Source organism: Crinia signifera, chromosome 1 (genome assembly GCF_055691185.1).
Source record: "Crinia signifera chromosome 1, ASM5569118v1, whole genome shotgun sequence".
NCBI classification, from domain to species: Eukaryota; Metazoa; Chordata; class Amphibia; order Anura; family Myobatrachidae; genus Crinia; species Crinia signifera.
The window spans coordinates 218,144,486-218,169,467 of NC_139217.1; the positions used below are offsets into that span (position 1 = coordinate 218,144,486).

General features: G+C 45.6%; 2 protein-coding genes and 1 long non-coding RNA gene across 7 annotated transcripts in view; 1 reads left to right on the forward strand and 2 right to left on the reverse strand.

Moving 5' to 3' along the window:
* The window catches only part of TICAM1 (TIR domain containing adaptor molecule 1), a 115,082-nt gene extending 96,405 nt beyond the window's left edge, over window positions 1–18,677 (reverse strand). For all 3 annotated transcript variants that reach the window (XM_083179266.1, XM_083179265.1, XM_083179263.1), the window contains exon 1: window positions 18,302–18,677. The gene's annotated coding sequence lies outside the window, so the exon portion shown is untranslated. The remainder of the gene's footprint in view (window positions 1–18,301) is intronic.
* Window positions 18,514–24,982, forward strand: part of LOC146068957 (uncharacterized) — a 57,250-nt gene continuing 50,781 nt past the window's right edge. The window contains exon 1 of the long non-coding RNA XR_014472965.1: window positions 18,514–18,834. This is a non-coding gene — a long non-coding RNA (uncharacterized LOC146068957). The remainder of the gene's footprint in view (window positions 18,835–24,982) is intronic.
* Window positions 19,671–24,982, reverse strand: part of LOC146068921 (GRAM domain-containing protein 2A-like) — a 291,321-nt gene continuing 286,009 nt past the window's right edge. For all 3 annotated transcript variants that reach the window (XM_083179269.1, XM_083179267.1, XM_083179268.1), the window contains one exon: window positions 19,671–20,032. In XM_083179269.1, the coding sequence (XP_083035395.1) occupies window position 20,032 (1 nt within the window). In that variant the 3' untranslated portion in view covers window positions 19,671–20,031. The remainder of the gene's footprint in view (window positions 20,033–24,982) is intronic.

Consider the following 24,982-nt stretch of genomic DNA (forward strand, 5'->3'; position numbering starts at 1 on the left):
TTATCTATTGTTGGGATAATCCCATTATGACACAGTGCAATTTCGACAATAGTTTAAAATTAAAGAAAGAGAAGGGCAGCATCACTCCTTAGATCGTGGAGTGTACTAGTAAAACCAGAAACTATGAACAAATTATTATGCACACTGCATCTATCTTATTTTAAAGTGAAGAAACAAAATGGGAACAAATACAATATTCCCCTGTATAATAACGGGAACCCACAGGCTGCTCCCCCCTGTATAATAACAGGACCCCCACAGGCTGCTCCCCTGTATAATAACAGGACCCCCACAGGCTACTCTCCCTGTATAACAGGACACCACAGGCTGCTCCCCCTGTATAATAATAATAATGCCATGACACCACAGGCTGCTCCCCCTGTATAATAAATTATTATACAGGGGGAGCAGCCTGTGGTGTCATGGCATTATTATTATTATACAGGGGGAGCAGCCTGTGGTGTCATGGCCTTACTTATATTATACAGGGAGAGCGGCCTGTGGTGTCATGGCATTATTATTAATAATGCCATGACATCACAGGCTGCTTCCCCTGCATAATAACAGGAGGACAAAACAGGCTGCTCCCCCTTAACACATTTAAAGAAGGACACCTCAGGAAACAGCAGAATTCTTTATTTTTTTGTGAGTTTGATCCTCACCTGCTGCGGCTCCCAGCTTGCTTGATGCTTCATGCGGCAGCAGAGGCGTAGCGAGGGCGGTGCCGGTGGAGCACAAGCTCCAGGCGCATGGAGCTATCGTGGCGCCGGAGCCGTGTCGGCACCGCCAGTTCGCCCGCTCTGTCTCCCCCGCCCGCTCTGTCTCCCCCGCCAGCGCCCGTTCCCCCGCCAGCACCCGGCTCCCCGCTATGTCCGGGAGACGTGGTGCTATTTAAAATTGACGTCTCCCGCTGGACCGCGCTAGCCATTAGGCGCTTGCGGTCCAGCAGCCAATCAACTGGTGGCTGCTGGACCGCGAGCGCCTATTGGGTAGCGCGGTCCAGCGGGAGATGTGAATTTTAAACATCAGCCCCGCGCAGTGCGCGCACGTCTCCAGGACACAGCGGGGAAGGGGTGCGCCGATAGAGGCTTCCGCTGCGATGGCTCACGAGGAGGAGGGGACATGCCCTGGGTCTTCCTCTCGCCATCCCGACTCTAATGTGCTGCAGGAGGGGGCGACAGCTACAGGCTCTGAACTTACGCCCCTGGGAGGAGGACGGTGCTGGTGAGTAGCTGCTGGAGTGGGGATAGAGGTATCATTGCTATAGAGAAGCAGGGCCGCCGCTGTGGTAGCAAAGGGGTTAAGTGTCATCTGCAGCCTGACAGCTCGCTGGTGTAGTGATCACTGACTAGTGCATCCTCTGTTATATGCTGCACCATGTAGTCGGGTTTGCCCATTGGTTTGTGCCCATCAGTGAAATCTCTGGGTACATACAGTATGCATTGTGTACCTTTTGCAGCTAAGGCACAGTGTTGACTCCCAAGTAGACAGAAGGGTTAATGTGCTGTCATTGCTCTAGGCTGCCAGTAGCCGTAGTAATGAATGAATATGCTCTGCATAGCCTGGCACCAATGTGCCAGCAGGAGGGAATAGGTTAATGCAGCTTCAAATGCCATCTATTGCATTCCTGACTAGGGCTGATGGAGTTCATCTAATCCTGTTGTGTTTGTTAAATAGTATGTGATGGGCATTACGGTGTTTTTTATAGTATGCAATGGGCATTACAGTGTTTTATATAGTATGCAATATGCATTGCGGTGCGTTAGATAATATGCAATGGGCGTTACGGTGTGTGGCCTTATGTGTCATTGGCATTACGGCATGTGGCTTTATGTGTAATAGGTATTACAATGTTTGCTAAAATGTGCAATGGGCATTACGTGTGTGGTATAATGTTGGGCCATGCCCACTTTTCACTGTGCAGGAGTCTCACCTACTACAAATTGGGGGGGGCGCGAAACATGCCCTTGCTCCGGGCGCCGTGGCACCTAGCTACACCACTGTGCGGCAGCGGTCCCTGACTCCCCGTCCACCCCTCCAACAGCCTTCTGCTCCTACTTGCTTCACAGACGCATGGGTGGGCGGCGTCATTGTCATGACGTTCACACCCAGCATCTGAGGCAACAGAGGGAACCTCCTCCACATAGACCTGGAGGCCAGCGGCCATGTTTTAAAAGCCTACAGGAACATGCCGCCAACAGTGGAGGAGAAGGTGAGGGGCCGCGGCCCGCAGCACTCCTTTTAGAGCTGCTTCCAGTCTGATTTTGCCATAACCCGCATAAACGTCCTCAGCGGGCCGCATCTGGCCCGCGGGCCGTAGTTTGAGGACCCCTCATATATAGGATCACACACACAGTGGATAGAGGTGTGATCAAATCCAGCTACTAACTGTGGTAAAATGTATCGTAATGGTTACACTCAGAATATCTAGCAACATTGTAACAACTATATAGCAACTGTGCTACTCAGAACACTAAACTATATAAACCTCAGTGGCACACTGATACACTGACACGCATGACAGGCAGAATACACTGACACGCATGACAGGCAGAATATAACACCAACACAGTGCAATATTTTAAATCACTTTATTTCTATGATCTTTATTCACACATATGTGTCTATATTTTCGCTGGCTTGCAGCAATTTTAATTAATACAAATAAAAGGTATATTTTAACATTGAACTTGTCGGTGGATACTCTCAACAGGATTCAATTTACTTGATGTCAGTTGAATGAGTGCCTCAAATTGTGAATTCTTCTTTCTTTTTTCATTTGTATCAGGAATTGACATAGGTAATGCGGATGGTTAAAATCTCTGCATTAGCAGATGGTATAATGTTATACATTGACAAGTCTAGATAATCTCTTTCAAATATTTTGAATTTACTGAGAGACTTTGGGGCTGTATCGGGTTTTGAGGTAAACCTAGTCCCATTTTATTTGCTTTTCTTCTAGCCATAATTCAGCTGGATACTTTGTATTGTACACACTGCAGGCTGTAGTAATGATACGATTTAGCTACATTGCTCTATAATTTCAGCTGTAGTAATGGTGCACACTGAGCAATACTGTTAAAAGCCACAAGATGGCATAATAAGCTCATTTATGAAGTCTCCTGACAATGATCTCAGTCATGAGTTCAGTGAAAAATACAGCACGGAGAACTTCAGGGTTTGCCAAGGTCAGCTTATCTACACAGCCCGGAAATTACCACTGACACTGAGGGGAAAAAAAACAAGTGGTGTGTGTTGCGCAATCAATAGCTGCTGGCACAGGGTTTGTCAAGAACCCTAATAATTGAAGGTAGAAAAATAAAGAGAAATGGTGTGTGCCAGCGCTTTGCTGCGTCAATAATTAACTACACAGTTCTCTTGATTTAATATTTCATAAAAAGTAAACATATAAACACATATACATTTTATATAAAAAATATTAAAAATAAATGTCTCGTATTTGTGAATCATTTGTATTATATCACTTTGAGGTGTGATTTCATTATAGCTAGTCCCGTGAATGGGGGGATATTAGAAGCTGACCAATATATTACCATCCAGTGTCTCTGGTCGAAATTTGTAGACAGATTCCTTGCGACAGCGACAGTTCTGCAATGCCTTATATTTTCAAAGGCTCAGGACTCCCATGCGATGATCTTCCTTTATTTGGATGAATTAGGGAAAGTGCTGTAACCCATAGATTGTATCCAAGTATTTTTGAAAAAGAGACGTCAAGGGAAGATGAAGTCGGTCACTTTTTTTCAAGGATGAAGTCAGTCAGCTCCACGTGTTTCCCCGGAATATTCACCTCCGGCTTCCTCAGTCCTAATAGCACTTCTAAAACTACAACAACCGAAATTTAATGGGGGGGAATCAATTTTCCACATGATCAGACATATAATCATGCAGCCTTATTACGTTTTTTTATGGGACTGGCTACATAACGGGGAGACATGCCAACACAATTATTGAAAAACTATTTATTTTGGAGGGTAATCTGATATCTTTTCTTCATAAATTTGAGGCAGAGATAACACAATCTGTTAAACATAATCCACTATTGTGGTCCATTTACAAATTGTGGCACAGGTTGAGACGTGGAAAAAATTTAGATGCCCATCATTTTTTATTCCTGCCGTTTTTGGGTAATGGGGATTTCCAGCACAGGGAGGCTGCTTATCCTTTCACACTGTTTAACCGTAAAGGCATCATTAACTTAGATGATATATGTGATCCTTCTTCAGAAAAAATTATGTCCTTTCAACAGGCATGCCAAAAGTTCCCTGTATTGAGTAACTTCCCTCTTGCTTATTTTTAAATGAGTCACTTTGCAAAAACAGCGACCAAACATTTTTCCAAAGATTGGTATAATGATCTAGACCAGGGGTGGCCAACCCGCGGCTCTTTGCTTAATGAGCTGACGCTCATTCAATCACCCCTGTTGCAGTGCTTAAGTTCTTCCCGATCACTATGGTCAGCAGCGATCGGGCAGCCCGCGTATCCCCACACAGTGAGCGGCAGCGGCTGCATAGCAGGTCCAGTCGCGGAGCAACCCCCCCCCCCCTAATATATGATGGACATCCAGCGTCTTGCCCCCTGCCCCCTTACCCACGCCGATGAGAAGACGGCGGCGCATAGGAGATGATGCTGAAGGAGCCAGCGCTGGGGCAGAGGAGACCAGCCGATGGAGGCTCCGGGGCTGAGCGAACAGCAGCCATTGCGGGAGCCAGCTGCTGCTGAAGGGAAGTCCAGCTGCTGCTGAAGCAGAGGAGGCCAGCTACTGCGGAGCCGGGGCATAGAGAAGACCTGACATTGACTACGTAGCCGCAGGTGAGACGGAGTCCAGGAGATCTGGGGGGTGGGAAAACCCTTTTCTAACCAGTGCTCTCTCCCCCTACCTTGCCTTACTTACATTCGCACTCCTCCCCTCACCCCCTCTTCCCCCACACCTCTATCTACCTGCCTCTCACTCCTTCTTTTTGTCATCTCTCTTGCCCCACCTCTTTCGCTCTCACATGGTCCATCCCCACTGCTGCGGAACGTGGAAGCCGGCATCAGGGCACAGGAGACCTGACTGCTAGTACTGGGTGGGGGAGAATAGCAAAGTGAACCCCATGGGCTTCAATAGTGTTAACCCCCCCCCCACACACACACACACACACTTTTTTGAGGGTGGCAGTGTATAAATGTATGTATGTATGTATGTATGTATGTATGTGGGTGGCGGTGTATAAATGGTATGCATGTATGAGGGTGGCGTGTATAAATGGCATGTATGTATGAGGGTGGCAGTGTATAAATGTATGTATGTATGTATGTATGTATGTATGTGGGTGGCGGTGTATAAATGGTATGCATGTATGAGGGTGGCGTGTATAAATGGCATGTATGTATGAGGGTGGCGGTGTATAAATGTATGTATGTATATATATATATATATATATATATATATATGTATGTATGAGGGTGGCGGTGTATAAATGTATGTATGTATGTGGGTGGCGGTGTATAAATGGTATGCATGTATGAGGGTGTCGGTGTATAAATGGTATGCATGTGTGAGGGTGTCGGTGTATAAATGGTATGCATGTATGAGGGTGTCGGTGTATAAATGGTATGTATGTATGAGGGTGGCGGTGTATAAATGGTATGTATGTATGAGGGTGGTGGTGTATAAATGTATGAGGGTGGCGGTGTATATGTAAATGTATGTATGTATGTATGAGGGTGGTGGTGTATAAATGTATGTATGTATGAGGGTGGCGGTGTATAAATGGTATGTATGTATGTATGAGGGTGGCGGTGTATTAATGTATGTATGTATGAGGGTGGCGGTGTCTAAATGTATGTATGTATGAGGGTGGCGGTGTATAAATGGTATGTATGTATGTATGTATGTATGAGCGTGGCGGTGTATAAATGTATGTATGAGGTTGGCAATGTATAAATGTACATATGCGCATGATGTTGGCTCTTCGTTGTCCCAAAGCATATTTTTTGGCTCTTTGTCTATGACTGGTTGGCCACCCCTGATCTAGACTTTATATTGAGAGCAAATCTTGCAACTGAAAAAGCCATTTCTATACATTAAAACTATCTTAGGCCGCTTATAGCACATACTGACACACGCTTGGGTATGAAGTTATGGCTACATATATTCCTGATCTAACTTGCAAAATACTACTTAAAAACTTGAATTATTGCCATCTTGCTGCGCAATATCAGGAAATATTTTTATATCTATACAACAGGGCCTATTACTCCCCCCACAGGCAATTATTGGCAGGGATGCCGTCACCTGGATCCTGCCCCCGCTGTGGGTAATTAGAGGCGGCATTACTACACTGTCTCTGGTCCTGTCCTTGAACTCGCCATTTTTGGCTGCAAATCCATAGGTTTGTCCTGGAAAATGTAGTAAATTACATATCCTCTATCGCTCTCTTTAAAACCAAACTTTATTACATCTTTCAGATTGACTGGCTCGAAACGACTTTAGATCAAGAGAAATGTACTCCCAGATTTTTTTGGGAGCCACCCTTCCTGTGGAGTTTCAAAAGAGAATTGAGGCCACATTAAGAAATACAGAATGGTATGAAGTGAGAAGACTACTAGGTTACCCCCTATCATTTTGAATTAATAGATTTGGAAATTATTAATGGGTTTTTGAGACTCTGGGCTCCCAATTATTATTAGTGTTGTGTTATTGTTATTATAATCGTCATTATTTCATTTATATTGTTAATGGATTCTCCATAATAACCACTCAACAGATATGATTTGTAATCTACACTTTATTTTGTTGGAAAGGATAATCACAAATTCATGACCTGATTATACTGTATAACAAAAACTCATAGTCTATCTAATCACATTCAATTAATGTATCATTTGAACAATCTGTAATGTCCTGAAAACAAATGACATTGTTATAAAAATGGAAATAATGAATGGCAGATGATATTACCTCCACACAAATAATGAAGCATCTGAAGAGTAGCATCCTCTGACAATTTAAGTGGCCCAGCTGTTCTTCAGCTTGTTGCTTGACGTCAGGGCCATGTTTTAATGATCATAGTGGAGAACACTGTGTGCCCGTATTGTCGTGGCCAATACGGAGGACTTCAGCCCCGACAGCTTGAGGATGTTGATCGGGCTCCAGCCATCACTCACGGCCAGTGTACGGATGCCGTCGCTGCTGTGTACCACAAAAGTCCGCGCTAATGGTAGTGGTGACGGGAGGTGAGGGCTGCAGGCTGGGTCGGTGCTGGTGGTTCCTTAAAAGATGCATGTCTCTGTGCTCTGGGTGGCTTTTTCAATTGGGAATAAATATACAGTAGGTTTCTACTGTCAGGTATTTATATGTGCATGTCATTTTGATGTATACAGGTCTGTCTTCATTTTTCACAATATTTTAGTTAGCTTTCTGTTGCTTTAGCCATTGTCCCGTTGTGGCTTCCATTCCTAGCTACTTCCATGGTTGCTTAGCAACCAAGCAAGAATCCCGAGCAGCTACAGGGCAGGGGTGGTGAACCTCCGGCCCGCGGGCCGGATACGGCCCCCGCACCCAGTATGTTCGGCCCGCCCGCCTGCCTATATTACAGCCGCCCGCCCGCCTATATTACAGAGGTATCATCCGCCCGGCCGCCTATATTTCATACCAGCCGGAGGGGTTGGCTGCTGCTGCTGCCGCCGGGGAGATGTGCATAAGATGCGCCCGCCAATCACTGCCGGCGCATCCCCTCCACAGCCACTGTGATTGGCGGGCGCGTCTTCTATACATCTCCCCGGTGGCAGCAGTAGCAGCAGCCTTCCCCGGCGCCTGGTATGTAATATAGGAGGGCGGGCGGCTGATAATACATCAGTAATATAGGCGGGCGGCAGCGCTGCAAGTATGGCGGTACGGGGTGGTACGGCGTACCATTAAAAGAAATACTGCCGGTACCCCGTACCGCCATAACAAATCTGCCCCAAAGTGTTTAATGCGCATGCGCGCATATGTAAGTGGCGGGGGGCGTGGTTTTCGCCGCCCCGCCACAGCTGATCGGAGCGGAGGGGAGGGGAGCGCATTGCGCTTCTCTCCCTCCCCTCCCTGTGTCACTCAGACTAGGCTGTCAGGCGACAGCCAATCAGCGCTCGCGGGCTGGCAGCCAATCAGGAGCCAGCCCGCGAGATAGACAGAGCAAGGCAGAAGAGACGGGAGATGCGCTCCCTCCCCCTCCCCTCCCCAGGGAAGCAGAACAGCGGGGGACTATAGGGGGGAGAGGACCTGACTGCCCCGGACACAGCCAGCACTGGTGAGTTGTGCTGCTGTGGGGGCATTTATGTGTGGCACTGTGGGGGCATATTATATCTGGCACTGGGGGCATATCTGGCACTGGGGGCATATGTGTGGCACTGTGGGGGCATATATCTGGCACTAGGGGCATATGTGTGGCACTGTGGGGGCATATGTGTGGCACTGTGGGGGCATATGTGTGGCACTGGAGGCATATGTGTGGCACTGGAGGCATATGTGTGGCACTGTGGGGGCATATGTGGCACTGGGGGCATATGTGTGGCACTGTGGGGGCATATGTGGCACTGGAGGCATATGTGTGGCACTGTGGGGGCATATGTGGCACTGGGGGCATATGTGTGGCACTTTGGGGGCATATGTGGCACTGGGGGCATATGTGTGGCACTGTGGGGGCATATCTGGCACTGGAGGCATATGGGTGGCACTGTGGGGGAATATCTGGCACTGGGGGCATATGTGTAGCACTGTGGGGGCATATCTGGCACTGGGGGCATATGTGTGGCATTGTGGGGGCATATATCTGGCACTGGGGCACTGTGGGGGCATATCTGGCACTGTGTGGGCCTATTAGTAATGGGCATCAGTTGTGCGGTGTAATGAGCATTATGGTGTGGGGAATAATGTGTAACGGGCATTATGGTATGGGTCATATGTATTGGGTGTGTGACGCGTAACAGGCATTACTGTGTAAACTTTGGCCGTGTGCCTTTGGCGTGCAATATTCCAGCCACTCCCCCTAGTGTCATATGACCACGCCCCTGGTCACACCCCTGACCACGCCCATTTTTCGCCGCGGCACAGTACCACTAAGACCTTTTTCCTACTTGCACCACTGGCGGGCGGGCGGCTGATACATCAGTAATATAGGCGGGCAGCTGATTAATTGGTAATATAGCCGGGCGGGTGGCGGGGGAGATATGCAGAAGATGCGCCCGCCAATGCTGCTTCTCTCACCCTCCCTTCTCCAGTGACTGACACATCCAGGGGTTGTCATTTACCCCTGGATTCACCCCCAAACAGGTTAATGTGATTATGTCTGATTTTCATAATCACATTAACCTGTTTGGGGGTGACACCCCCCCTTCCTCCACACTGTCACTTTTTATGGGGTCTCTGCCCACATGTATATGTCGCTGCCCGTGTGTATAATGCCCACATGTATATGCCGCCCACATGTATATGCCGCTGCCCGTGTGTATAATGCCCACATGTATATGCCGCTGCCCTGTGTATAATGCCCACATGTATATGCAGCTGCCCTGTGTATAATGCCCACATGTATATGCAGCTGCCCTGTGTATAATGCCCACATGTATATGCCGCTGCCAGTGTGTATAATGCCCACATGTATATGCCGCTGCCCTTGTGTATAATGCCCACATGTATATGCCGCTGCCCTTGTGTATAATGCCCACATGTATATGCCGCTGCCAGTGTGTATAATGCCCACATGTATATGCCGCTGCCCTGTGTATAATGCCCACATGTATATGCCGCTGCCAGTGTGTATAATGCCCACATGTATATGCCGCTGCCCGTGTGTATAATGCCCACATGTATATGCCGCTGCCCGTGTGTATAATGCCCACATGTATATGCTGCTGCCCGTGTGTATACTGCCCACATGTATATGCCGCTGCCCGTGTGTATAATGCCCACATGTATATGCCGCTGCCCTGTGTATAATGCCCACATGTATATGCCGCTGCCCTGTGTATAATGCCCACATGTATATGCCGATAATTGATAATTTTTATATGGCCCCCGAAGGGTTTTCAAATTTTCAAAATGGCCCTCAGTAGAAAAAAGGTTCCCCACCCCTGAGCTACACCATCGGACCCGGAAATGCCGGCGGACAGTGCCCGCGGACACAGAGGGGGCGTTTGACATGTGTCTCTTCAGACCGATTTAATTGTATGTAAGGTATGTGTTCCCTAGGTCTTCAGAACACAGCGCTTTCTAGGTACTCATCCTACCTATCTAATCGATCTATCTATCAGTGTTCGCTTCTCTGATTCTACCTTCTCTTTACTACCTGTCAGTTGGAGTACCACATGGCTCAGTCTTATGTCCTCTGCTTTTCTCAATCTATATGTCCTCTCTTGGCAAACTAATGAACTAGAGGTCATCCTCGACTCTGAACTGTCCTTTATTCCTCACATTCATTCTGTCTCTAAATCAGGTTACATGCATCTAAAAAAACATATCCAAAATTTGTCTGTATCATACACAAGACACTGCAAAAACTCTAAAACATGCACTCATTATATTATGCATTGATTATTGCAATATCAATATCTTCCTTACAATCCATTTAGACTGTAGCTGCGAGGCTGATTTTCCTGGCTACATGTTCAACGTCTGCTGATCTGCCCTGTCAGTCCCTCCATTTGTTTCCTGTATATTACCGCATTCAATATAAAATACTTCTACTTACATACAAAGCCATTACTCTGACTACACCTACTTCTAGCTCTTCGCTTATCTGAAAATATATCGCCACCCGGCCTCTCCACTCTGCACACGATCTGCGTCTCTCATCCACACTCATTACTTGCTCCCACTTTCACTTGCAGGATTTTCGTCAGGCAGCACCCACCTTATGGAATGCACTTCCACGTACAATAAGACTCTCCTCTAGCCTTCAAACTTTCAAGCGTTCCCTGAAAACTCACCTCTTCAGGCAAGCTGATCATATTCCAGAACCCCACACAACCTCCATTAGCATTCATATCTAATTGCATCCCATTATGACTGTTTTGTAATCTGGTGGGACTGCCATGCTATGGAATTCTTTCTTCATGTATCCCTCCTATTATCCCTATAGCTTGTAAGCTTGCGAGCAGGGCCCTCCTACCTCTATGTCGGTTTGTTTCTACCACTGCTGTTTCCTTTTGTAAAGCTCAACAGAATATGCTGAGCTATATAAGAAACTGTAAATAAATAGTAATGTAAAAGATGTGTTTTACCATTTCAATACATTTGTATCACAGCACTGCACTCAGGGGTTAAAGTGAGGGGGAACGGGGTGGAACTGAGTTCCTCCACCTCTAATGGTAGGGGGAACGGAGTTCCACCCCTACCACAGCCCTGAACAGTAATTCCAACAGAAAAACCTGTCCCAGCGGCTTCTTCTTCCAGCATGCCGCACATGTGATGTCATGCCATCACTGCCGCTGAAGTGAAGAAGAGCAGGCTCTATGCATGTTGAAGACAGGGTTAAAGGGGGCTGGAGGGACCCTGCTGGAGGGACACAGGGCATGGAGCTTCTGAGGGACATGGACAGTGAGCTTCTGGAGTGACAGAGACAGATGTGTAATCAGCACAACTGCTGACAATGTTTATAAGGTGCACTACTGTGATTTAATATGAATGAAGGGCACTATATGCAATTTAATGTGTATATGTTTGTGCTACTGTGTATTGTAATTTCAATTGGTTACTATTCTGTGAACATTATCCCTTTGTGGGAGGTAGGGCATAAATTCCCTGGCACTAGTCTAGGCTCTACCTAATGAGGTGTGTGTGTGTTGGGGAGGGTGGTCGTTTTAGAGGACCACCTCTCTAGGACCACTTTAAGCTTGGAAGGTGTAATGGTTAGCATTAATGCCTCACAGCAAGGAGCTTATGGGTTAGATTCCCACCATGGCCCTAACTGTGTGGAGTTTGTATTTTCTCCCCGTACTTGCATGGGTTTACCCCGGGTACTCTGGTTTTCTCACACAATCCAAAAATATATTGGTATGCTAATTGGCTTTCAACAAAATTAACCCTAGAATGTCTGTGTGTGCGAGTACATGTGGTAGGGAATATAGATTGTAAGCTCCAATGGGGCAGGGACTGATGTGAATGTTCAAATATTCTCTGTAAAGCGCTGAGGAATATGTGCGTGCTATATAAGAAACTGTTATTAATAATAATAATATCTACAGAGATTCATGAGAAGCAATGTGATTCTGACTTGGAAGATACTGATTATGCAGGATATCAATTAAGAATTACCGATAGTGTGGAGTAGCAATGGTGGAACACACAATGGAAAGATGTCCTTACTTTCTGAAAGTATAGGTTCTGTAAAAGTGGGAGATTAATCAGCTGTCGCATGTTTTGGATAAATCAGAGTAAAACCAAACTCACACATCTCTACTTAATACCTGACCATAGGCGAATCTAGGGGGTGGTCCGGGGGTGCACAGGAACACCTACGGTCCCAGCCCCGTGTCTCTAGCCCCCTGGGAACCGGAGATATGACCAGGCAAAGCTGGAACGTTTTCCCTATAGGATAACATGGGACCTAATTCCGACCCCCACCCAGTTCAACGGCTGCCAGTTCCCCTTCGGCATCACTGAAGCTCAAGATTGATCTCAGTCGAACCCAAATCGCTGGGCCTTCAATCTGATATAAGGCTGGATCCATATGGGTTAATTGGTTCCAGGGATATTGAGGATAAACCGTTTTTTTTTTTTTTTTTCATTTCTTAAATGTAATTTCTGGCTGTTTATGTTCTTTGAGGGCAGATTTCTCTGGAACCAAACAGCCCAGTTTCACGGGAACAAAATCATTTGAAGCCAACTCAAAAGTTCTTCAATATGATACTGGTCTCATGTAAATTGGTCAGTTGGTTCTGAAGATATAGCTGGTTGGTTAAAGGGGGGTAGGGAGAGGGGAGTGGTTGTCTCTCCCCCTCACACCAGAAAAAGCAGGGACTAGGCTGGTGTATATGGGGTCAGCCTGGGAATGTCCCTGCATGATCCTGGGACCATATTCCCGGGTAAATCCATGCATTTTCTGTTGTGGCTTAGCCGCGCAAAGGTCCCCCTGCTGTTATGTCTAGATCTGGGACCAACCATTGCCATAATTCTAGATTCGCCTATGTACCTGACACCAACACAGACAAGTGAGGTGAGGGCAGAGATAAAAAAAACTGGGACTGGAACAGTGGAGGAATTAGGGAGGCTGATACAGTTTCTCTGGTCGGCTTTGCAGGCAGGCAGTCTATGTAGCAAGATAGCCTCTGAAGTCAGGAGGGAGATTTTACTCCCTGGCGGGAAACCCAGGACAGGACACCACTGAGAAGATGGAGGCGGGGCCACAGAGTTCGGCGTCACCCCCTCCTAGGACTTCCAGCTCAGCCACTATAATGGCTTTGTTTTAGCAGTATAAAACACCCTTGTGTCTAGCAGTGTCTCAGAAACAACGGAGTTCTGCTACCAGACTGCCGGGGTCACCCCATGTGGTGTCAGCCGCAATGACAGGGCCTCCCCGAACGGAGGCCTGCTTACCTGCTCCTGCATCCCAGCCAGGGCTCCTTCCAAGTGCCGGGATGTGGTCAGTAAGAACGGCCAACAGGTCTGTCCACCGGCTGCGGGTGTTGGAATGGTCAGCAGCAGTGCTGTGCAGTACAGCACTGACACCTCTAAAAAAGTAAAAAAAAACTAAACATAAGAAAATACTCTTTTTAAAAAGGCACCCTGTTTCCGCACCAAGAAAAAAATGGTTCCTGAGGACCATGGGCTGCACTTCTCTAAAGAAGCTAACTCCTTGGTGCCCAGGGCTGCACTTCTCTAAAGAAGCGAACTCCTTGGTGCCCAGGGCTGCACTTCTCTAAATAAGTTAACTCCCTTGTGCCTGGCGCACCCATCATACCCATCAGGGGCGGATTGGTAGAAAGGAGATAGGAGAAATCCTGAAGCAGCCCGGGGGGGAGGGGGGGGGGGTACGCCACTTACCAGGCTTCGGTGCCACGCTGCCTAAGCCCGCTTCTGCCCACTGCCACGCTGAAGCCGCTCAAACCCGGGAGCGACCCACAGCCATCTTCACACTGGTTGAAGCCGTGGCCATATTTACTGTGGGCAGCCAGGAGTCGGTGGCTGCGGCCACTAACCGATGTGGTAGCGTGGCCCAGCCATGGGGGAAAGCTGTGGCCCAGCCACGGGGGAAGGCGGCCAAAAATCCAGACCAGCCCACCGGAAAATGGCCCGGTTTCCCAGTGGCCCAATCCACCCACTTTTATCCATAGTCCCAGTATCCTTCACAGGGTGAAAGGGAATAAATAGATGTTCCAATAGGAAAGACATTCTCTTGGTGTGTTCCACTCACATCACATTGCGACTATGATGCAATTTTTTGTAAAAATACATCTGGCGATAGAGTCGCACAGGATCTGGTGTACAAAGATGGGGTGTTTGGCAAAACTGCCCCAATGTATGAGGATACAACAGTATCTCATTCTGACCATAAAGTACATTGCCAGCCACAGTATTCAAGAAATCAGAAATCCTAGACATTACAGTAGAGTCAACAAGTATAAGTGTGTGTGTGCCAATGGGTCCCTATAGGTCCTGAAATACTATATTAAGGCAGTAACCATTGTAATATAAGTGCAGCACACAAACCCTAAAATATTAATTTAGTGTTTGTGCAGAATAAAACCAAGATCAATTCACTTTATTAAAACAGGAACCAGATGGATGCAGGTAACTACATCACAGGTAAAGCCACATATGTAAACAGCTACAAGCGTGCTGCAGCATTACAATTTTAATAACTAAAATCACTGCATTTAACCATTTGATCACCGTTTTTAAAGCTTTTGAGGGAAGTCCATTCCACAAGATTTTTTTTTCACCAAGTATACACTTACAAGTATGAAATATGTGAATTGCGCTAGAATTCTCCAAATAATGACAGAAATGTTCAGATGCCTAATAACACAGCCCATGCCTTGTACACTATGATTTTAAGCAATTAATCTACATAATCTTAATTTTGGATCAAATGGTTTGATAACCACAATGATTATTGTGAAGAGCCACATATTTAGTGTGTTTTTTTTTTAAACAATTTTTTTTAAAGATTGATATGCAAATATGAAAATGTAAATGCAAAAAACTTTATTGCTTAGGACTATCTTTATCTGGTACAAAAAGAAACAAAGTGCAATATATAAATAATCTATGTAAAAATCTGTAATGTACACGATTTCAAATTTATATTACAGTATATCAGATAAATACATTTTTGTTGAGGATTATATTATTAAAGATGTTGATTAAATAGCAATTCATCAATACACACCATTAAGGGTTGTGGTGTAGATGCTCTAGGTTATTCTTGTATAGCTGTGAGAGAATCATTCAGATTTTCTGCAAAAACTGTACTATGGGCCCAATTCAGGTTGGCTCACAAGAGAAAAATCTCTCTCTAATGGACGAAACCATGCTTCACTGCAGGTGGGGCAGATGTAACATGTGCAGAGAGAGTTACATTTGGGTGGGGTGTGTTCAATCTGAAATCTAAATTGCAGTGTAAAAATAAAGCAGCCAGTATTTACTCTGTACAGAAACAAAGGGGGTTATTCTGGTTCACTCCTTCTGGCAAATTCCTTCTCAAATGGATAAAACCATGTGCACTGCAGGTGGGGCAGATGTTACTTGTGTTTTATTTATTTCAAAGTGAGATCTATATTGCAGTGTAAAAATAAAGCAGTCAGTATTTTTCCTGCACAGAAACAAAATAACTCTGAACATTTTACATCTGCCCCCCCCCCCCCCCCCCTGCAGTGCACATGGTTTTGTCCATCTAAGAAGGAATTTGCCAGAAGGCGTGAAGCAGAATACCCCCCTATATAACTCACCCTAATGTAACTCTCCCTGCACTTCAGACTACATCAGACCCGCCTGCAGATTGCACATTGATTTTGCAAACCAAACTGAATCACCCCCAATGCTTAGTAAAACTGATTGAAAACTTAACGTTCTTTACCTTTATGGCAACCTACATCAAGGTCTCATAAAAAGGTTTTATTTTATCTGTAGTGAAAAGCAGACATATGCACTTGGTATAATTAGAAGCTGTGAAGCCTTGTTTAAAAAAGGTATCCACTAGCTAATGCCCGCCATACATTATACTAGACCAACTTTCATCCAACTACTGTAGTTGGTTGGATGGAATAAAAAATCTTGTACTGGATGGTTGCAAATGTAATTTGTAATTCAGAAATTTGCTCCCACAATCTGGAAATAGACTTACTGTACAATCAGTACCAGATTTTCAGTCCAACCATCCAACCAACTAATTGCATGGTTGGAGGAAAATTGGTCAAGTGTATGGCCAGCATAAGACTCTCCGCTGCAAAGAGACAATTACAGAGATCATTCATATCTATGGGAACAATCTATACTAATTGAAATTTTGAACAATGTCCCGTCCACAGCAAAATATTACAAGCAAGTTTAAATAAAATATCAGTGGGCACAGATAATGTGGTGTACTTTAGCAGGATCCGATATGATTTCCCGGCGGTCGGGATCCCGGCGGTCGGAATCCCGACACTGGAATCCCGACCGCCGAAATCCCGACAAGGGGGGGACATGGATCGCCCCCCCTTGCGGGCTCGCTGCGCTCGCCACGCAGCGGGCCCGGTGCCTCGCTACGCTCGGCACGCTATTTTATTCTCCCTCTATGGGTGTCGTGGACACCCACGGAGGGAGAAAGTTTTGGGATTTCGGCGGTCGGGATTCCAGTGTCGGGATTCCGACCGCCGGGATCCCGACCGCCGGGAAATTAACCGCATCCCCTTTAGCAATCAGTGGTATCAACAGTATAATCAGCTCTGTGCACATAGAGGCTGGGAGCAGCATATAATACTATACTGGAAACTGCAAAGGTATTCCAAATGCAACCCCCCAGCAGCTGTGGAACTACACAGTTGTAGCATATCCTAATAGTAAGACTGTGGCATGGCATAATGAAATGTATAGTTCCACACTTGCTGGTGGCAATATGTTGAATACCCTTGCTATACTGGGCACATTTCCTTTGGTTTTGTGATGTTTTCTGCAAGTTGATGAACTAAAGGATGGTATTCAATGCATTTACATAAGGTTTACAATGTAATCTGATAATGTGCAAAAAACAATCAACATTGTGTACTGACACATTGATTATTCCGTGTGTATGTCCTGCACCGCACATCGCTATCGCCCGCAGGGAAAGTGCTTGCACGGTCTTTCCTACTAGATTGCAGGGTTTTGCCAATAAACAATAGGCAAATCTCCGCTCAGCACACCGCATTGCGGGGTGCATCGCTAGTGCCGTGAGATGTGCTGAGCGATCATGCTTAAGCCTGTCGCTCTGCATGGAGGCTTAACACTAGTAAAGATGTATATAATTAAACATGTCAGAAAACATAAGGAAAATACCATTGGGATTAAGTTTATAATATGACGCTCATTCGTATGCCTTTATAAGCCTTACAATCACCATTGAAACACATTCAGAAAAGGTCAGTGTTTATGAGGCCTTGAATTAACTTGATTAGACAGGACATACATAGTTATATCTCATTTGTATTATGACATTAAAATTTCTCATTGTGAGAAAAGGTGCAGATTTCTAGATTAAGGCATTCAAAATCTGCCCGCTTGCTGTGAATGAAGCATGTTCACCTGCATAACCAAATCATTTTTTAGGGACACATTGCACTGCGGGTGTAGATAATATCAGAGAATGATAATTGCTGTGCACAAAGACACCGAACACACTGATCAACTTGAAAATATATAGATATATATATATATTCAAAAAGTCTGTAAAATATAAAATATAAGCAACACAGTAATATCAATAATAATACGTTTAAAAAGTCACATCACATGCACAAAATTTCAACCAATAAAGGTAATCCCATTTAACGCCTCTATTGGATTAAGCTGCCTGGATGTAATGGGCTATCAAGCTCAACTCCCTTTCCTGCTGAATTAGCATGTAAGGAGACACGCAAAGCACAGTTCAAGCAGCAGTGAATGAGGGGTTAATAAGCAAGAGAAGCAGTTAGTTTACTTGGTGTTATATTATCTCACCCAATAGTTGTTAGCCAGCCACTGATTGTGCCTGGGAGGTTCTAAATGCTACTGAATGTCCCAGATACTTTAGCAGCGTGGGCACATAGCTGCTGATAACTCAGTCAAGCACTCTTCAAAATAAGGGAGCCAAATAGTCACCTCATCAGCGGTCCGGTCGGCCGGCTTGCTGGATGGCATGCGGCAATAGCCGTTGTAAAAGCCGTATGCTGGCAGGAGGTAGAGAGCTTCACTGCTTTGTGGAGAAGTAATGCGCCAGAGGCCGGTGGAATGGTTCTCACTTACGGCCAAACGGGATTCCGGCAAATCAGGCTGTTAGGCGGGTGGGAGGTTAGTGCATGTTCGCCGGGGATTCCGGATGTGACGTTAGATACGGAAGTGCATCAACGCGTTTCGTAACCATGGGAACTGGAAACTTTTTCAAGACATGGCGAGCATGCACTAACCTCTCACCCGCAAAACAGCCTGATTTGCTGGATGCCGCACGCCATCCAGCAAGCCGCCCGACCGGACCGCTGACGAGTTGACTATTTGGCTCCATTATTTTGAAGAGTACTTGACAAGTACTGAGTTATCAGCAGCTATGTGCACACGCTGCTAAAGTATCTGGGACATAGCCTTTACTACCTCTGAGCCACTTCAGGCACAACCAGTGACTAGCTAACAACTATTGGGTGAGATAATATAACACCAAGCAAACGAACTGCTTCTCTTGCTTATTAACCCCTCATTCACTGCTGCTTAAACTGTGCTTTGCGTGTCTCCTTACATGCTAATTCAGCAGGAAAGGTATTTGAGTTTGCTAACCCATTACATCCAGGTGGCTTAATCCAATAGAGGCGTTAAATGGGATTACCTTTATTGGTTGAAATTTTGTGCATGTGATGTGATTTTTTAAACGTATTATTATTGTTATTACTGTGTTGCTTATATTTTACTGATTTTTTTTGAATATATATATATATATATATTTTTTATTTTTTTTTCAAGTTGATCAGTGTTTTCGGGATCTTTGTGCACAGTAATTATCATTCTCTGATATTATCTATACCCGCAGCGCAATGTGTCCCTAAAAAATTCTTTGGTTTTGCCTTTTTTTTCCCGTGAGTGACGGCTACTCACGATCACGTTGCTGCAGATATTTTTATACTACACCAAATTTTATATATATAATTTTCTCCTTAAAGCGCCAGGTATTTAAAAATTTAGGTATTTCTTTTGGCTTTTGCCATAAGCTCTCCCAATTTTCCAACCCATATGTTCACCTGCATAGACACACACCAAGCACCAAATGTAATAGGGTGTGAGAATAAGAAAGTGAGAGATTTAGAGTCTTCCCATTTTTTTAAGGGGCAATTATCAATTATCAACAAAAAGGGGAAACCTCTCTCAAAGTCTCTCACTTTCTTATTTTCACACCCTATTACACTTGGCCCCAGATATGAAATACTATTTTTCTTTTTCCTGCCACAACTGTCACACCTGTGAAAGTAAAACATCAAATGTCAGAAAAGAGTCTAATCCTTTAGTGGATAAGTAGGTCCAGCTTCACCATTTCCATTATCATATGATTGAATTCCAGTTACTCCTTCCATAGTAAAAGATGGTTACCTATATTTCAGTTTTGGCTTAAAAAAAAAAAAAAACTTTGGTATGAGCGGTCTCCTTCCTTGGCTTGTGTTGCTGCCTTTTCTTCTCATGCTCCACTGAGATCTTGTGTCTTTACTGCAGCACCCAGCTGGTCTAGCCAATATTTACTTTATCAAGCAGTTAATGAAATAGGTGTGACAGGCAGCAATCCTGGCTATATTCACCTCACGTATCCTGAGATCCGCAGACAATGCCAATATGGCTGCATTCTGTTACTTCTCTCTAGTAGGAAGGACATGGAGAGAGAAGACACAAAATGGCACATTTTATTTAGAAGTTAAACGAGGGATATATATACATACATACATACATACATTTCCTAATTTCATTACTAAGTACCCATAAATCATAAGCATCACAGAATTATAAAAGACTCAAACTTTATGCTAAGCCTTATTTAACAATCACTTATAACAAAAGTATATTGTCTTCTGTTAGAATTGTTACAAGCATAAGACAGGTCATACAGTGGCGTAACTATAGCTCCGCAGCCCCCGCGGTGGCGGGGAGGCGCAGAGCAAGTTTGGGCGCCGGGGGTCTGCGGGGCTATAGTTACTCGCTGCTGTCTGCGGTACCTGCCTGCCGTGCCGTGACTGCCGTCACAGTCCCGTCTCTCCTAGCGCTGGCTCCTGCTTCTATAATGAAAACGGACACTTAGAAAATGGCTGCCCCCATACTGCAGACAGTTTTCTGTCTGCAGTATGGGGGCAGCCATTTTCTAAGAGTCACGTTTCATTATTAGCAGCAGGAGCCAGCGCTACGGGACCGTGACGGCACGGCAGGTACCGCAGACAGCAGCGGGTGGGCAGGTATGGGCATGGGGGGGGGGCTGCCGAGGGGGGGGGGGGGGGGGGGCGAATTTTTTTTAGCGGGGGGGGGGCGCATAATAAGTAGCTACACCACTGGAGAAGAGATAAACTGGAGATAAAGCAGAGAAAAGGTAAAAAGGAGATAAAGCACCAGCCAATCAAATCCCAACTGTATTTTTCAAACACAGCTGATTGGCTGTGCTTTATCTCCTTTTACCTTTTCTCCGCTTTATCTCCAGTTTATCTCTTCTCCAAGCTTAATAAATCTGCCCCTCAGTTCTATGGTCAATTTGAGCTCTGTGTATCAGTATGCTTTCATTAATGATTGTGGAGCCACCACACTCTGCAATGGTCTAGCAGTGTCCTCCTCTTTGACTACTTTGCTGTTTTCTACACTTACCAACATGAAAGTCTGGAGAAATACATCAGATCCCTGGTAAATGTTAATCATTATGGTTTAACTTATTGAACTCTACCGATTCTAAAGATATAAGCAGCAATGTTCACAACCACAGTGATGCTGTTTATGCCTACAGCCTACTGTGCCCATGCTCTTTGTCCTGATTATGAATTTATTATTGGATGGTATGTAAACAAGGTTTCAGAGCTCAAATCATATGTAATGGGTTGTGTGAGAGTTTGACAATCAACCCCATTGAGCTGTTGTGGGAGCAGCTTGACCATATGGTATGCAAGAAGTGACCATCAAGCCTATCCAACCTGTGGGAAGTGCTTCAGGAAGCGTGGGGTGAAATGCCTTCAGATTACCTAAACAAATTAACAGCTAGAATATCAAAGGTCTGCAATGCTGTAATTGCTACAAAAGGAGTATTCTTTGACAAAAGCAAAGATTGAAGGACAAACTGATTATTTGAGAAAAAAAAAAGCAACGGATTATACTTACGATAATTCCTTTTCTTCTGAATACTTCATGGCAGCCACTCAATGGGTTCATCCCTCTCTCCCTTGTATAGTAGACAGGTAGTTTTTCCCTAGATCACGCCCCTCTCTTCTCACTGCCCTATATCAGCCTGCTCTTCCCCCTTGACCAGGGGCGAATTTATGGGTCATGCCGCCCCTAGGCACAAATTTTTTGGCCGCCCCCCCCCCATATGTATGTATACATGTATGTATGTATACGTGCACCCGCCTGGGTATGTATATATGTGTATATATATATATATATGTGTATATATATATATATATATATATATATATATATATATATATATATACATACATACATACATACATACATACATACATATATACTGTATACACACACACCATAATAAAAAAAAAAATAGTTATGGTACACCCCTAAAGCACAACACTTTTTTTAACATGCCGATTTTTTAGCACTTACTGTTTAATAGAAGGTATGGAAACAGTTAAAGTGCTCCAGACACAGTGCAGCATGAAGAGAGGAGGGAGGGCTCGTGAGTCGTAACCTGAGTGCTCAGTGTAGGCCAGGGAGATGGACTCGGAGTTCAGGTCATCAGCGTCAGGTCAGCGTGTGAGCAGGGAAGGAATACTTCCTGCATGCACTCACTGCTCGGAAGGAAGGGGGGACGGATTATTGTAAGGCTGCAGATGCTGCTGCCCAGAGTGGGACAGTTACAGCGGCAGCCGACGGACAGCAGCATCAGCGCTGCTGAGCACAGTGTATAGCTGTGGGGATGCAGAGAGCTCCTCCTTGGCTTGCACTGCGGAGTGAAAGATTGTCACTGGGCGACAGCAGGTGTCTGGCAGCTGCCGCCCATAGAAGGTGCCGCCCCTAGGCCCGTGCCTCACGGGCCTAGTGACAAATCCGGCCCTGCCCTTGACAATAGTCTTTGAATGTCTCCGCCACTGATCCTTGGGAAAAACACAAACGGGGGGGGGGGGGGGGGGGGGGGAACGACAAAATATAGGCTGCCATGCAGTATTCCGAAGAAAAGGAATTATCGTACGTATAATCCGTTGCTTTCTTCTTCCTACTTTATGGCAGCCACACATTGGGAAATACCAAAAGCAGTAGGGAGGGCTTACGATACCTTTAAATCAATGCCCGTCGCAAGACTCTGCTCCCAAACTGTTCTTCCGACATAATGCTTAACATGTGCACTAATAACCACGTCGCCACTTGGCATATGTCTTTAATCAAAACATTAGCCTCTCTCGCCCAGGAAACCGCCATCGCTCTAGCCGAGTGTGCCTTTATACCTTCTGGGACTTGGCAACTCACTTTCTTTTAATTAAAGCTGATTAACTCCTTAAGCCATCTTGAGATAAGATTTGCTCCATCCAAGCAGACTTTCTTTGCCCCTTGCAGAATGACGAACAAAGACCTAGCCTTCCTAAAACTGGCGGTCCTGTCCAAATAATGGCCCTAACCACATCCAACGTATGGAGATCCTCCTCTCTCCTGTTGGCCGGATTACGAAAGAAGCAAGGCAACACAATGTCTTGATTGATGTGGAAGGACGAAACTACTTTAGGTAAAAATGAAGGCCGAGTTCTAAGGACTACCTTGTCTGGAAATAACTTTAATTATGGTTCCTGCACCAACAAAGTATGTAGCTAGCCCACTCTCCTGGCCGTAGTGATGGCCATGAGAAAAATAATTTTCGGTACTTGTGTAATAGCACGGCGCCCGTTACGTAGTTAGCGTAGTGTCCCTGTGAGAATCAGCATAGTGTTCATGTGGCCAGCGTAGTTAGCGTAGTCAGTCAGAAGTAGCGTAGTGTTCCCGCGGCCGCTTAGCATAGTTAGCGTCCCTGTCAGAAGTAGCGTTGTGTTTCCACGGCCAGCGTAGTCAGCGTCCCTGTCAGATTCAGCATAGTGTTCCTGCGGCCAGCGTAGTCAGTCAGCGTTAAGCAGTTACCGTAGTCAGTCAGAGGTGAAGGTGAAGTGACTGCATTATTTCCAATGCTCATATAAGCTCCTTGTTAATTAGGAACAGCTGCAGAGCCTCTCACTATGTTTAACCTGCCACAGACAGTGGCATTTTTTCAGCAACATTTGCTGCCACTGACACAAACCTGTGTTAATGGACACCCAATGCGCTTGAGTATGAAGCAGTCCATGTGGCGCTGCCACATTAAAACCTGCTGAAAGAAGATAAGTCTCCATGGAGCACATTGGTTTCCGGGGTGTCGCATCCCATTTCTTACCCTCATCCGTTTTATTTTTTCATGGGCAGAGGAGCTCACAAGCATATCGTTTTGTGAGCGACAACTAAAGTTATATAGAACCGGGGACGACTAAAAATATATAGAACCAGGGACGACTATATATTCAGATTGCTGGCGTGCATATAACACTCAACAGCTGGAGCAGGCAGGGTACCACCATGCACGGGTAAACCACCGCTATAATTTTGTTGATCCGGAGACTGGGGTTCATACCCAAAACATTGAACGCCTTTTGGGATCTTGTAAGTGGCATAACAAAAGGCAAAGGGGCACTGTACACCAACATCTAGACTCCTATCTCCAGGAATTCATTTGGCACAAAACTGTCAGCACAGAAATCGCTTTGCAGTGGATTCTATATGCCCTAACTCTGCTCCCAAAGGCTGACAAAGCAGACGACACAGATGCAGACACAACTGCATCAACTTCAGCAGTGAATGCAGAAACTGAAGATTGCCTGTTTTATTATTTTCTTTGTCTTGTTATTTCATATTATTGTACTTTAAGTGTTTTTTCTTCTTTATTATTCCCTAAAATCCAGTTATTATATGTCGTCATTACTATCTCAGATGTATGATATGGCAGGTGTAAATGTGTTTCTGAAACACCCACACTGTCCACGCCAGACCGAAGCGTGGCATGCGCATCGAGGGGATGCGTTACGCGTGCCCCCGACCTGTTCATACCCCCACTATCCACGTTGGCGTGGAGTTGATTCTATAAAGTGTGGCGAGCACAGTGAGCCCGAAGCGTGGCGAGCACAGCGAGCCCCACGAGGGGATGCAGATTAATTTACATGTATTCCGCTGCGCTCGCCACGCTTCGGGGTCGGTGGCTCGCTGCGCTCGCCTCACTTTATAAAATCAATTCCACGCCGAGGTGGATAGTGGGGGTAAGAACAGGTTTCCAGTATGTAACATGGAGCACTGGCAAATGCCTCCTTTATTGTGCATAAGACGCACTTGCGCCCGCATACCCCCTTTGTGTATGAGACACACATGCTACCGAACCCCCTAACCCCGACCCCCAACCGCCAGACCCTGCCGCAATAATTACTGAGACAGATGGAGCGGCTCTCCGCCGGCGTCCGAAAGCACAGGGCGGATACCGGCGCTCACTAGGCTTGCCATGGACGCCAGGGATAGAGCCATTGATGCCGAGGACAGAGCCGGGCTGCTGCGGAGTCA